At 64.4% G+C, this 13,789-nt stretch overlaps 2 protein-coding genes across 5 annotated transcripts; one reads left to right on the top strand and one right to left on the bottom strand.

Moving 5' to 3' along the window:
• Nucleotides 1–273: 273 nt before the first annotated feature.
• On the bottom strand, nt 274–4,121 carry LOC125333983 (lateral signaling target protein 2 homolog). 3 transcript variants are annotated; one of them, XM_048320319.1, is made up of 12 exons: nt 4,010–4,121; nt 3,397–3,537; nt 3,184–3,321; nt 2,858–3,060; nt 2,686–2,775; nt 2,487–2,576; nt 2,271–2,372; nt 1,707–2,188; nt 1,521–1,634; nt 1,267–1,365; nt 1,017–1,132; nt 274–936 (listed from the first exon to the last, which is right to left on the bottom strand). In XM_048320319.1, exons 1-12 carry the CDS (start codon nt 4,049–4,051, stop codon nt 805–807), a joined length of 1,749 nt encoding a protein of 582 aa, XP_048176276.1. In that variant the 5' UTR covers nt 4,052–4,121; the 3' UTR covers nt 274–804. The 3 variants fall into 3 exon arrangements, with proteins under 3 accessions (XP_048176276.1, XP_048176278.1, XP_048176277.1); XM_048320321.1 differs by having other exon boundaries at nt 3,397–3,510; XM_048320320.1 differs by having other exon boundaries at nt 1,017–1,129; nt 4,010–4,120.
• A 1,768-nt stretch (nt 4,122–5,889) lies between these two features.
• FAM193B (family with sequence similarity 193 member B) lies at nt 5,890–13,649 on the top strand. 2 transcript variants are annotated; one of them, XM_048320163.1, is made up of 10 exons: nt 5,891–6,152; nt 7,416–7,655; nt 8,319–8,541; nt 8,724–8,933; nt 9,207–9,621; nt 10,595–10,790; nt 11,172–11,408; nt 11,940–12,948; nt 13,058–13,133; nt 13,279–13,649. In XM_048320163.1, the coding sequence occupies exons 1-10, from the start codon at nt 5,946–5,948 to the stop codon at nt 13,373–13,375; spliced, it is 2,910 nt and encodes a 969-aa protein (XP_048176120.1). In that variant the 5' UTR covers nt 5,891–5,945; the 3' UTR covers nt 13,376–13,649. The 2 variants fall into 2 exon arrangements, with proteins under 2 accessions (XP_048176121.1, XP_048176120.1); XM_048320164.1 differs by lacking the exon at nt 8,724–8,933 and having other exon boundaries at nt 5,890–6,152.
• The last annotated feature ends 140 nt before the right edge of the window (nt 13,650–13,789 follow it).

Raw genomic sequence — 13,789 nt, 5'->3', positions numbered from 1 at the left:
CCCTGCTGGGCCACGCCCTCCTCGGTCTTTGGGCAATTGTCGCACATTGGCCACGCCCCTCCAAAAAAGCCACGCCCCCCGGGCACGGTGCGCGCTCCCGTGGCCGCCCGGTGACGCGCGGGGCGCGGATCGCCCGTTTCCGCCCATGCGAGCCGGACGGGAGCGCGCACGCCCTGCTGCCCCCAGCCCCTCGTTCTCCACCCTACCGAGTCCACGGGTGGCCCCAGACCGGCCGCGCCCACCAGCTCCCCGGCAATCGCCGCGGCCCAGAGAGACGGGTTTATCTTTTTATTAAAATCCATCGGGCGGAGGCGATGGGGAGGGAAGGGGAGCGCCGGGCCCCACGGGCACCGCACGGCACGGCACGGGCGGCCCCGGAGCACCCGCTGTCATGTGAGGGCTGTTTGCACCTTCTCAGGCCAGGCCCCGGGGGGAGACTCTGCCCCGGGCCCAACAGCAGCCAAAGTTCACCTGAAAAAAAACCACCACGAAGCACATTTCCAGCCGGGGGGGGCGGGGGGGCAGGTGCACGGCAGCTGCAGGCAGCTCACCGAAAGCAGAGCAGGCCACGGTGCATCAGGAGAGGCGGTCCTGCGCCCACCATCACTCCGCATGGGCTGCCGCCGTGTGTGGGGTCCTGCCCCTGTGCATCGGGAGAAGCCTAGCACCATGTGGGGGTCCTGCCGCCATGCCCACCAAGCTCCAAGGAGAGTCACGGGGCTGAGGTGCTCCCCGGCAGCCCCAGAGCAGCCCTGGGCACCCAGTTGTGTGGCCTCCTATGATGCAGATCTGGCAGAGGGGCTCTCACTGGCTCCGGGCGCAGCGGGATGTGGGTGGGAGGTGTGTGGTGTAGCAGTGGGTGCAAACACGTACGGGTTTGGTCTGGCCGTAGTGGGGCAGCACTGCAGTATTCGGTGAGCAGCGGGCACAGAAGATCTGCCGGGAGACCAGAGAGGGGCTGAGCAGAGCCAGGTCCCTTGGGGAACCCCACATGCCCCATCCCAACCCCATCCTACCTTCCCACAGCTGCGGCAGTGGTGCCGGCGGCGTAGCAGGGTGAAGGGCGAGCGGCAGGCAGAGCACTGGCAGCATGTGCTGTCTGGCACCCACTCGGGCAGGCGGCGGGTGCCTGCTGGGCAAAACACATTGGTAAACACCCCTCAGCCTGGCTCCCCTCACAGCCAGAGCCCCGAAGGCAGGATGGGGCAGGACCAGCCCCAGCCTCACACCCTGTCCCAGAGCCATGGCACCTGGGCAGCCCCTTACCTGCCCTCCGGAGTCCGGCAGCCTCTGCGGGGCTGGAGCACAGTGGGCAGTCGGCTACGCGAGGAGCATCTGCCCCGCTGGAGTCACCATCCTTCTCTTCTGCAGGGACAAGGGTTGTGTTGGTCCAGCCAAACTGGAGCCAGGCACTTTGGCCACGTTTTTCCCAAGCCTAGGGCTGTGGCCTTGTCTCACCAGGGATGGGCGATGGGCAGGGCAGAGAGGAGCAGTCCCACATGTCCCTGGGGATTACTCACTGCTGTCACTCTGCTCCTCCGAGGGCTCCGCCTGTGAGCACACGATCTTGAAGACTGTTTTCAAGATGCTTCGCATGTCACTGGCAAAGTTGGTCTGGAGCTGATCAGCCACCCCTGCACCGGGAAGGTGGGGGGTCAGGGTGCTGGGGGTCAGGGTGCTGGGGGGTTGGCTTGGGGGTCCCTCACCTGAGATGCAGACGAAGAGGGTGTGCAGCATGTCCTTGGTGCTGCTGTAGCGGGAGCGCAGCTCTGAGCAGTGGGCACCTGGGGTGGCATCAACCCTCATCTCTGGGCTGCTCCCGAGGGGCTGGGGGCTGTGCAGGGGGGCGGTGACCATTACGCCAGGGATGGTATGAGATATCCGTGTCCCAGTGGACAGGGATTTGCCATCTTGGCCCTGTTCCCTGCCCGCCGCACACCCCCGCTGCCCATCGGTGCCCAGCTCATCCACTGCACTGGGGGGTCCCAGTCGCGTCGTGCAGGCCGGCGGTGGTGGGGTAGCATGAGGGACCTCCAGAAGACTGAAGGGAGCAGGGGGGTCCACACTGGGCACAACTGCCCCCCAAGCTGGGGGGGCATCCGGACTGCGGGGATCCTCCTGTTCGGCTGTGCACAGGCTCCTCTCCAGCAGGCAGAGCTCCTCTGCTGACAGCACCCGCAGCAGGTCCCTGTGGTGAGGGGTCAGCGTCAGCCCCATGTCACGGCCCTACTGCTGCCCCACAGCCCCACCCATCACCCCCCACTGCGCACCTGATCTTCTTCAGGAGGTTGTAGAAAGGGCTGAAGACCCGAGACATCTCCTCAGGGCTCCGCTCCAGGCTGAGGGGACCCTCGGGGTAAATGAGGAGACCACTGCAAGGGGACGGAGGCCAATTCATGTTGCGGGTTGCCTGGGACCCCAACTCCCCAGCTGGGGAGAAGGGGCTGGTACAGGGCAGGGAATCCTTCTCTAGGGGCTGCACCCACCTGATAATGGCCAGGCGAGGGATGGTGAACATCAGCAGCGGTTCATATCCATCAATCATCTCCTGGGTCAGGTAGCCCAGGTGCAGGGCTCTGGGGGCACACAGACACCCTTACAGTGGATCTGAGCCTCAGGATGCTGCCCATCATTGGGGCTGGAGTCCCTGCAGCCACCACCTGACACACAGTGCCCCTCACTCACCTTTCCACCGTCTCACAAAAGAGCACAACGATTTCCTGCTGCCTGTAGATCTCATCAGGAGATTTCACTGCCACCAGTGAGGACACGTAGCTGGAGAGATGGGGAGACTGTGAGGCCCCTATAGTCCTGGCACAGCCCACCATGACCCCAGAACCCTAACCCTGCCCCCTACCTCAGCTCAAACTCTGCAAATAGCCAGTCGAATTGGATGAGCGCAGCCCGGACAGGCTCTGGGTAGGAGTTGGGTTGGCTCAGGCTCTGCTCCCGCAGCACCGTCCGGACCAGCTCCAAGCTGCACAGCAGATTCCTGGCCTGGGGCCTCAGCTGTGCCCCATCTGACTCCTCCACCTCCAGGAAGGTCCCAGCCAGGAGGCACTGCCGGGATAGGGACTGTCAGGAGCCAGCACCCAAGGTAGTGCCTAACCCCAGGGTCAGCTCACGGTGGGGTGTCCATTGCCCCAGGGAGCTGGACCGCCCAGACAGCATCCCCGGGCTCACCTCGGCAGCAAACAGCATGTGGTTCCCCAAGTTGTCCACCAAGAGCTCCTCGGGGAACTTGACCAGGTAGTCACGGCTGTGCCGCTGTGTGGGAATGCACTCTTCCATGATCCGCTCCAGGACGGCCAGCAGGTGAGCCTGGGGAGGGCAGGGGTGTCACCCGCGGCTTCCCGAGGCGACTGAGTCACACCGGGATCCGGGCTGTCCCCGTACCTGGCTGAGGTGGAGCTGGTTGAGGAGCACCAGGTACTGCTGCGGATCCAGTTCGGCATCCAGCCCGTTGATCTCAGCCACCACCCGTGTCACCCTCTCGTCGGCAAAGAAGAACTGGGAGAGCAGGCGTGGGTCGGAGCGCTGCGGGAAGGGCAGCAGGGTGATGGTGGAAGCACCCCGCATCTCCGTGGGCTGCGTCAGCGGGATCCCAAATCTCCCATTCCCACAGTCACGGAAGGATCGGACCCCACGGATCCACAAACACCTACTCGGGACCGTACTTGGGACCTCCCACGGCAGCTCTGCCTTCTCCCGGGGAGCGCCGCCCTCCCCACCCACCCGTGCCTCAGTTTCCCCAGGGGCAGAGCAGGACGAACAAGCTCAGCCGCATCCCGGCAGCTTTGGCACGGATCCGTGCGTGGCTGTAAACACCGGGAAAGGTCCTCCGGAGTCCCCCCGCTTCCTCCTCCCGCTCCACCCCGAGGGACCCCCGCCGCCCCCCCTGCGCCCGGGATCGGCGGAGCCCCTGGACGGCCCCGACGGGGCCGTCCAGGGGCTCCGCCGATCCCGGGCGCAGGGAGGGCGGCCCCGGTGTGACTCCCCCCGGTCTCACCTTGGGTCGGCGGAGCCATCGGCGGAGGGCAGCGGGCAGCATGGCGCGTCCCGCAGCTCTGCCGCCGCCCGGCTCCCCGCGCCCGCCGCTCGCTGACGGGGCGGGTCGGCACCGGGCACCGCCCGGAGGGCGGATCGGAGCGGTGTCCGCCCAGTCCCGGCACCGGGACGACCCGTCCGCTCCTCGACGGACCGGTTCTTTGTGATGGGAAGGGTGAGGGTGCGTCTCCCGCGGGGCGGGATGGGTTTTACCGCTGGCTTTCCTTCCCGGTCTCTGTTCCTGTCTCAAATTCCCGACTGCATCCCCGGCTATGCTCCCCCCGGTTCTTCTCTCCCCGCAGACCAACCTTCCGGGGACAGGGACACGCCAGCGCTTCCTACGGTCCCCACACCCCCCCCCCCCCCCCCCCGATCATTCCCGGAGTGATGGGGGGCAGCAGGAGAGGCACCCGCAGGCACCTTTGCTGTGCAGGGCATAGGGTGCGCGGCAGGATAATGGAGTGGGTGGGAAGGGGGTAAAGTGGCCCCTCGGTAGGAGAAAGAGAAACCAAGTGGCCAAGAAGAGGTCCCGGGGGTCACTCGGGGTGTTGGGCACAGCAAACTGCCCCGGCTGTGCCAAAGGACGTGTTTGCTCCAGATCTGGCGCTGCTGGGCGCAGGATGTGGGTGCCGATAATTCAGGTGACTGAAAGCCTAATGGGGTGGATTCATGGGTAAAAAATCCGTGGAGGATGGTTGAACAAACACGGTGGCAGCACCTCCTCGGCTTCAGAAAGTCTCTGAGTCATGACAGTGCCCAGGCTGTGCCGGACGAGTGCAGGTGTGAGACTGTCCCTGGTGTTGGGGCTCCGTGTGCACCCCTCGGACTCCGGCTCTGTTTTCAGCCATGTCCTGGTTCCCATGGATGAGGATCCCTGTGCAAACAATGAGACTGGAGCCCTGCTTGTCCCAGAGGTCCAAGCAGATCTGGGCACTGTAATATAAGAAGGACATAAATCTCTTAGAGAGTGTCCAAAGGAGGCTGCAAAGAGTCTAGAGGGGAAGTCACATGAGGAGTTGCTGAAGTCCCTTGGTCTGTTCAGCCTGGAGAAGAGACTGAGGAGAGATCTCATTACGGGCTGCAGCTTTCTCAGGAGGGGCAGCCAAGGGGCAGCTGCAATCCCTGCTCTCCGTGGTAGTGACAGGACCCGAGGGAATGGCTGGAGATGTGTCATGGGAAGTTTGGTTGGATATTAGGAAAAGGTTCTTCAACCAAAGGGTGGTCGGGCACTGAACAGGCTCTCCAGGGAAATGGTCATGGCCCCAAGCCTGCCAGAGCTCCAGGAGTGTTTGGACAACGCTCTCAGGCACAGGGTGGGATTCTTGGGGTTGTCCTGTGCAGGGCCAGGAATCATAAAATAGTGTGGAAGGGACCTTAAAGATCATCTCGTTCCATCCCTCTGCCATGCACAGGGACACCTTCTACTGTCCCAGGTCGCTCCAAACCCCATCCGACCTGGCCTCGAACACTCCCAGGGATGGGGCAGCCACAGCTTCTCCGGCCAACCTGTGCCAGGGCCTCCCCACCCTCACAGGGAAGACTTTTTTTCCTAATATCTAATCCAATCCTTCTCTCTTTCAGTCTGAGCCCCAGCAGTTGCACTCCGATGATCCAGCTGGGGGTACGATCACGACCCACCCCCGATCTCGGTTGGGCACCGGCGCCTTTGGGACCCGCGGGAGCCTCGGGCGGCGGGGGCGGGCTCGGGACTCGAACTCGCTGCGCTGCCGCCACTCCCCCTGTCCGCCAGGGGGCGGGCTCTGCCCTCTCGCAAGATGGCGGCGGCGGCTTCACCTCACCGAGCGTTCCCCCCTCCCTCCCTCCCTCCTTCCCACGGGCAGGGGCCGGACGGGCCGCGCCGCCATATTGGCTGTTGTCCTGGCTGCGGCGGGCTCGCCATGACTCGCCGGCGGAACAAGGCGGCAACGGCGGCAACGGCGGCGGCAGCGGCGGCGGCAGGTGGCTCCGGGCCTCGCCGCGACAGGGTGGCGGGTCCCGACGTCGGGCCTCCCCCGCCGCCACCACCACCACCGGAACCGCCCGCCCCGCCTGAGGTGGCGGCGGCGGCGGGCAGCGGCGGGGAGTCGGGCAGAGGCAGCGCGCAGGTACCGGGGTAGCGCTGCGGAGGGCACGGGGCTGGCTCCGAGCGGGGTTCAGCCTGGGCGGGGTGGGGCCCTGTCCCTTGTACCCCATCCCCCCCGGGCCCTGCCCCATCCCCGCGCCGACCCCCGACTCGGAGCATCCCTGCGGATGGGGCTCGGAGCGTTCCCACAGCGCTCCGCGGGAGGGCCCAGCCCTGCCACAGCCCTGCCACAGCCCTGCCACTGGGCGATGGCAGGTGGCTCCAGCATCCTCATTCAGCGCGCGTCTGGCTGCCTGACATCCCTGCTGGACACACCTGGCTGCCTCCACCTGCTCCGGGTTGTGGGCAGGGAGCCGGGGGTGGGCGCCGGCTGTGGATGTGCTGGGTGGATTGGGGACAGCCGTGGTGTCACCAGTCGTGGTGTCACCCGCTGTGGTGGCTGTGTCATCTGGGACACGGGGTGGCCTGGCTGCCCCCCCCTCGCCGTGGGTGGGCAGAGGGGCTGTGCCCCCACTCTGCTCTCCTTGGCCTCTGACCTTTGCTTCACCTTGAGCCTGCAGACGCCATCTGTTTGGCAGCAGTGGTTCAATGCACGGCTCATTGTGGCAGGGCCCCGCTGCGCCGGCAGACAATGGGGGCCCCCTCGCCCGCGCCACGCCGGGCTCGTCACGGCTGTCAGGGCTCCAACGAGCCCGAGGGATGCAGCCCAGCTCCTGCAGGGAAGCTCCAACCTGGCTGTGCCTGTGCGGGGAGAGCGTGAGGCAGCACAGGGGGCTGCACCCCACCCTGGTGCATCGGCGCCGCTGGCTGTGCAGAACAAAGAGGCGGGAGAGAGGGCTTGGGGCTCTTGGGTGACACGGTGGGGGCATCTGTGATGGGCGAGGAGGGAGAGCTGAGGCCGCCATACCCACTCTTAATATCCCTGTGTGGGATTTCTGTGGGTTTTGCTTTGCCATGCAAGTTCCGTCAGTCTCACTCTACCAGAGGTGATGGTGGGAGTTGCTGGTGGCTTCTCAGCCTTGGTTGGTGGCAGGGCTGGCTCTTTGGCATGCTGTGATCTTCCAAGAAGTCCAAAACACTCCCAGCTGGCACATGGCAGGTTGGCAGCAGCTGGGCAGCCTGAGGCTGCTCTGCTCCAGTGGGAGAAGGTGCAGTGCCACATACAGCCTACAAGAATTTCCCTGGTTTGGTGTCAGCGTCCTGAGGTCTCCTTCACTGCCTCATCTGCCCCACATCTGTGCCGGATCACACCTGGGTGACTCACGGTCTGTGTGTCCTTCCTCAGGTGCTGCCCACCGCCAACCAGTCTGTGCAGACATGCTGCCTGCTCTGTCACCGGGAGCGCAAGGACTGGGGAGGGCCGTCCCACAATGGGCTGGTTTCCCCAGGCGAGAGGCTGCCACCGGACTTCGTGCCAACGCTCGTGCAGAACCTCCTGGGAGAAATGCCACTGTGGATCTGCCAGAGCTGCCGGAAGAGCGTGGAGGAGGAAGAGCGACGGGCGGTGCAGGAGCAGGCCCTGGCGGTACGCGGTTACGGAGCTGGGGTTGGAAAGCCAGGGCTGTAGCTGTGGGAACGTGGCACTGACCGCCCTGTGGCACTGACCGGGTGTGTGGGTCCCATCCTCACTCTGAGCTGAGTGTACCAGACATCCCAGCCTCCACTTCCCTGCCCAGGGCTGCCTCTGGCTCAGCAGGGACAGGCCCTGTTGGGGCAGTGTGTGGTGCTGTGGAGGCTCATCCAGCAGCCTGCCGTGGCTTGGAGCTGCTGGGCTGGCAAGGCTGACAGTGCCACTGCTTTCCTGCCAGCCCTGCTCCACTGTGTGTTGTGCCGCGTCCCCCGGCCCCAGGGCTGCTCCCTTCGTGACGCAGAGAGAGGCAGTGGCTGCCAGGGCAAGTGCCTGCCTGTGCATGGAGCTTGGGTAGGGGAGCTGGCTCCTGCCTGGCTTTTTTTAACCCTGCCCTGGTGTGAGGGAGACCAGCACAGGCATGTGGTCCTTGGCATGGCCCAGCCTGTGTGAGCCAGGCTGTGTTGGTGCTGGATGGAGGGGGTGTTTGTCACTCCCAAGACAGTGACAGAAGTGGTTCTTATGAGCTGAGCCTCTACTGCAGTGGAGGGAGTCTCGGTGCTGACGCCGTGGGGCCAAGGGTGTCCCCTCAGCCACTTCACTCTGTGTTTCCTTTGATAGGTCTCATTATCCCACACATCCTGCAAGTCGCAGTCTTGTGGGGGTGGCTCACACTCCTCTTCCTCCTCCTCCTCGTCTTCTTCCTCCTCGTGCCACGGGAACTCAGGGGACTGGGACCCCAGCTCGTTTTTGTCTGCTCACAAGCTCTCGGGCCTCTGGAACTCGCAGCACACCAACGGGACTGCACAGGGCAGCCCCCTTGGGACCCCCCCAGCTGCACTAGGTGAGTTGAAGCTGGCTGTGAGGTTGAGCAGAGCTTTCTGCCCAGTTCTTGGCTTAGGTGGTTTCCTTGTGGGCAAGGGTGGGCAGGCTGAGCCTCTGAATCTCAGTACCAGCAGCATATTGGGCCCCTTTGAAAAAGGCAGATGGTGCTGGGATTCAGCCCCAGCTCCGCTTTCCTTCCAGGCGACAAGCACCCCGGCCTCACTCTGTCTCCGGAGTGTGCCAGCCAGGTGTCGGCCATGGCGCCGGGGCTGAAGGCCTGTCCCTACAGCCACACGGCCTCTGCCACCTCCAGCAACGCCACCCCGGGCTCGCCTCTGCCTACCTCACTCGACTTCTGCAAGACGCTGCCGAAGCAGTTCAAAAGCTTGTGCCGGAGGGCCACCCCGCCAGGTGCGTGCCCAGGGACAGCACCAGCCACAGCCTCTCGGCCTGCTGCTCTAAAGCCTTTCCCCTTGCCCTGCTCTCCATGGGGCAGGGCTGGATCCTGTGGGGGAGGCACACTGACCCTGAGGCCCTGTGTGAGCAGGGATGGCTTCTATCCCAAGCACTCTGACTTCTGGGAAGAGAAACAGCTTGTGCCAAGGTGGTGGGTGGCTCTGAGCATGGCCCTGGTCCGTGCAGCACAGCCAGTGTCTGACTGTCTCTGCTCCTGCCCCTCTGCAGGTGAGGCCTTCCACTCCTCAGAGCATCATCAGCACTCCGACCTCACTGCTCCTCCCAACAGTCCCACCGGCCTCCCCTCCCAGCCACCGGCGCTGATCCCTTCCAAGCAGACACCTCCCCATCCGGGGCCCTTCGGCTCCGCACCGCACATCCCGCTGGGCACCTCCTCGCAGGCCGCGCTCTTCCCTGCTCCCAGCGCGCAGGCGGCGGCCCCAAAGCCGGTGTCTGAGTCTCCTCCAGCCGGTGCGGCCTCACACAGCCCGGGGCCATGCAAGAGCCCTCACTTGCCCCCTGCCAACGTGCCGCTGCTGAAGATGCCGCCGCCACTGTCAGGCTGTGCTCATCCCTGCAATGGGCACTGCAGCACTTCACTCATCCCTCCTCCCGCCTCCCTCCAGCTGCCCAGCACCAACAGGTGAGTAGAGGAGCCCTGCCTGCTTCCAGCCTCTCCTTGCAGGGCCACATGCCTTTTCTCCCATCCCTGCCCATGGATGCACTTTTTCCTGTGGAGGAACTGGCCATCCTGGCGTGGTGGTGCAGGAAGCTGATGTCTTTGTGGGCCAGTTCCACTGCTGCAGACCCCTGGTCTCCGAGGGTCAAGCTCTGTCTCTCCCAGCGTGTATTCTCCCTGCGGTTATCCTTTGGTTTTGTGGTGCAGAAGAGGCTGTGCTTGCTCCTCCTCCAGCTAAAAGACCCAAAGGAACATCCTGGTTAATGTGCTGTTGGCCAACAGGACCTATGTCAGTGAGACCTGTCAGGCAGCTGTGGCACTGAGCAGAGGTCCTTGAGAAGATGAAGCCTGTAGACTTGTTCTGCTCACCTGCTCCCCCGGCCCTCTCTGGGCTGCCCATGCCATGGAAGAGAGCACACTGGTTCCTCTCTGCTCATTAGCTCTCCCTGTGGAGAGCCAGTTGTGTCCCGAGCTGGATCTTGAGGAATGACGCTGTGGGCTATGCCCTGGCCTCCCTGTCTCTGAGCTGGGTAGCCTGTGCCCGTGTGAGCTGGGCCTGCCTGCACGTGGGGATGTCTGGCAGCTGCACACAGTCCCAGTGTTCCTCACCTGTGCTACCTGCCACCCTCAGTGAGTACCACACCCTGCCCTGTTCCCAGCCCAGAGCCTGGCAGGATGCTGCTCGCTGGGGCTCTGCTGCACCAGTCTCCTACTGGCCAGAGGCCCTGAGGGCTGGGAGCGACAGATGTCTGCTGCCATGGGCGCCTCGGGCATCTTCCCCAGAGGAGGAGAATGCAGGGGAGGGGGTTTGTCCTGCAAATCCTTCTGCTTGGGCACACGCTTCCCCAGGAGGGCTGTTCCTACATGCATAGCATGGGGCAGTTTTTGAGATCCCCTGGCACCTGCTCACCTCTTGCCCTTCTCCCCGTCTCCTCAGGGACCCCTCTTGCAAAGGGCACAAATTCCCAAACGGTACCAGCTGCCACCCACCACAGCCCTGCGAAGCAGACGAGGGACTCGGGGAGGATGAGGACAGCAGCTCAGAGCGCAGTTCCTGCACCTCCTCCTCCACCAACCAGAAAGACGGGAAGTTCTGCGACTGCTGCTACTGTGAGTTCTTCGGCCACAACGCGGTGAGTGAGGGGCTGGTCTGCAGCCACCCCCGGTCCTCGCGCTGCACGGGGAGACATCACTCGGTCCCTATGCTCAGAGTGCAGAGGTGGGCAGGTCTGGCCACGGCTGTTTCCTGCAGGCACACACGTCCCCTGCTCCTTTTCTACTCTGCTTCATCAGCTTGCTGGTCCCTTGCTCCCAACTCGCAGCCACCTGCCCAGCCCCAGGGCTTGGAGCAGCTGGCCAAGCCCTGTGGCTTCATGGTAGAAGAGCTCAGTAGGGCTGTGCTGACTTGTCTTCCTGAGACTGTGGGGAAGGGAGTGGCTGGAAGGTCACAGGGGGCTGGGGCTGCCTGCCCCTGATGCTGACTGTGCCTGGCTGACAGCACTCACCTTCCTCAGCCCCCGGCTGCTCCCACAAGCCGCAACTACGCTGAGATCCGAGAGAAGTTGCGTTCTCGCCTCACCAAGAGGAAAGAGGAGCTGCCACAGAAACTAGGGCACAGCAGCAGCTCAGGGGAGCCCGCTGTGGACCACCGCAATGTGGACGAGCTGCTGGACTACATCAACAGCACAGAGCCCAAGCCCTTGAACAGTGCCAAGGCAGCCAAGCGGGCACGGCACAAGCAGAAGAAGAAGGTAAGGCTGGGCAGGGGCTGGGACTGTGGGAGGAGGGCAGAGCAGGGTTGTGCTGCTGTCAGGGCTTTTTGTCCTCTCTCTTGCATCCATTTGGGTTCTTGAATTCTTGTATTGCTCTTGCCCAAGGTGGCAGCGGTGCCTGGCCCTATGTAGGACTCCCCCTGCCTCTGTTCCTGCAGAGGGTTGCCCAGCCCTCCTGGGTGCTTTGGGCTGCACCGTCCTGTCTGCTCCATGCCACATCTCTAACACCATGCATCTCTGGTAGGGAAGAGGCAGTGCTATGATGGCTCTTTCTGGTGCTTGGTGCCCAGAGCAGTGTTGGGTGTGCAGTGTCCAGCTGTTGCAGTGCCCATGGGGGACATGTGACAGTTCAGGGGCTGTGGAAGACGTGGGGTGGCTGTGCTGTGGGGTGGCTGTGCTGAGCAGCCGCCCTTGGGTTTGCTGTCAGGCAGAGCTGGAACAAAGCTCCGTGTCCTGCACGCGTGGTTCTGTGGCCCAGTCCAGATGATCCTCATGGCACCTGTGTTGCAGGAGAAGGAGAAAGCCCAGCTGGAGGCAGAGGCCCAGAAGCGGGCAGAGCGTGCCCCTGCAGCCAGCCAGGCCAGGGAGCCGGCCGAGGAGAAGCTGCTGGAGTGGCCAGAGTTGGAGCTGGAGCGGGTGAACAGCTTCCTCAGCAGCCGGCTGCAGGAGATCAAGAACACCATCAAGGACTCCATCCGGGCCAGTTTCAGCGTGTACGACCTCAACCTGGATGTCAATGACTTCCCCAAGAAGGCAGCTGTCCTGGAGCAGAAGAACCTGCTCTCCAACCTCAATGGGTCTTCTGACCTGCAGGACATAGACCTAGCGCTGGCCCCGCTCAGCCTGGGCCCTGCCAAGAGCCACACGCTGCTGCGGGGCGAAGCGGGCCCCCGATGGGGCGAGGGGCCTGGGGATCCCCCGCCAGCCCCACCAGCCGAGAACGGCGTGGTGAAACGCCTCAGCGCCGTGCCCAGCCTGTCCCGCATGATCTGGGTGCAGTCCAAGGCTGCGGACTCTGCTGCAGATGGCAGCGGGCTGAGCCCGGAGCCCAAGGAGGGACCGCAGCCCAAGGGGCCGGAGCCGCCAGAGTCGCTGCCCACGGGGAGCCGGCAGCGGAAGAACAAGCGGCAGAATGGGCAGGCGAAGAAAGGGGAGGGCAGCACGGCCGTGCCTGGCGGCCAGGCCCGGATGGAGAGCCCTGGTGTGAAGGGGCAGGTGCTGGGAACCAAGCACCCTTCCAAGGCCAGTGCCCCGGAGCCACAGCGGGCGAGCGGCTGTGCCGAGCCCGGGGAGAGCAGCAAGGGGCAGCCTTGGGGCTGCAGCAGCACTGCCAGGGTAGAGAAGGAGAGAACCAGTGAGTGGAAAGGCCGGAGGGGAGAGGGCAAAGCGGAGCTGCCAGAGCTGGCGCAGCAGCAGCCACCTGCCCTGGCCACCCACCTTGCCCTGGGGGGCTCCCCACAGCCCAAGGGCAAGAGCAGGAAGAGCCGAAACAAGGTGGAGAAATCCAATACCTCGATTGGTGAGTGCTGGGAGCATCACTCTGTGCTGCCATCCTCGCGGTGGTCCCTTGCCCAGCTGGCAGCCCCCTGCCCACCCTGCAGCGCTTACCCTCTGCTCTGCTTCCCCAGATGATGTGTTCCTGCCCAAGGACCTGGATGGGGCAGAGATGGACGAGACTGACAGAGAAGTGGAGTATTTCAAGAGGTGAGGGAGGAACCCTGGGGGGGCTGAGCTCTGCCAGTGGGGCTGGAGGCATGAAGGGGCTGAGAGCTGACTGGGCCTGGGGTCCCAGAGGGGCTGGGGGTCCCAGGGGGCTGGGAACTGACCGGGGCTGTCCTCTCCCTGTCAGGTTCTGCCTGGACTCGGCCAAGCAGACGCGGCAGAAGGTGGCCGTGAACTGGACCAACTTCACCCTGAAGAAAACCACTTCCAGTGCAGCCCAGTGAGGTGCGGAGGGGCCACCCCCACCCACCCACGGCCGCTCGCCTCTCCTCACTGTGCCCCCCGCCTCACCTCGGTGGGGTCCCCTCCTTCGCGGGGGGCCCCGGTGCTCTTCTGCCCCGCGGGGACCCCCGGGGCTCCCTCCATCCTCCTGCCCCTCCCCGCGGGGTGATCCCGGCCGTCCCGACCCCCTCTCCGCGGGCACGCGGCTCCCCTTGCCGTGGGGAAGGACCGTGCTGGACCCAATAAAGAACTTTTTAATTTTTTATTTTATTTAAACCCCGCTGTCTGCTGCTTTCTGCCGCGCCGAGGAGGTCGGGGGGCGGGAGGGGTGGGGGGGGAATGCAGAACGCATTCTGCGCAAGTTTGAGCGCCGCGGGGATCCGTCGGGCCGGGACGCAGCTCCCGCCCGGTGGTGC

This window comes from Corvus hawaiiensis, chromosome 15, assembly GCF_020740725.1.
Source record: "Corvus hawaiiensis isolate bCorHaw1 chromosome 15, bCorHaw1.pri.cur, whole genome shotgun sequence".
Lineage (NCBI taxonomy): Eukaryota > Metazoa > Chordata > Aves > Passeriformes > Corvidae > Corvus > Corvus hawaiiensis.
This window is presented reverse-complemented; position numbering and strand designations above follow the sequence as displayed.

Coding starts and splice junctions, on each gene's coding strand:
- FAM193B (XM_048320163.1), top strand. CDS start 5,946: ATGACTCGCCGGCGGAACAAGGCGGCAACGGCGGCAACGGCGGCGGCA. Junction 7,656..8,318: donor TGCAGGAGCAGGCCCTGGCG/GTACGCGGTTAC, acceptor TTCCTTTGATAG/GTCTCATTATCCCACACATC. Junction 9,622..10,594: donor CAGCTGCCCAGCACCAACAG/GTGAGTAGAGGA, acceptor CCGTCTCCTCAG/GGACCCCTCTTGCAAAGGGC.
- LOC125333983 (XM_048320319.1), bottom strand. CDS start 4,051: ATGCTGCCCGCTGCCCTCCGCCGATGGCTCCGCCGACCCAAG. Junction 3,538..4,009: donor GATGGCTCCGCCGACCCAAG/GTGAGACCGGGG, acceptor CCCTTCCCGCAG/CGCTCCGACCCACGCCTGCT. Junction 1,366..1,520: donor GGAGGAGCAGAGTGACAGCA/GTGAGTAATCCC, acceptor TTGTCCCTGCAG/AAGAGAAGGATGGTGACTCC.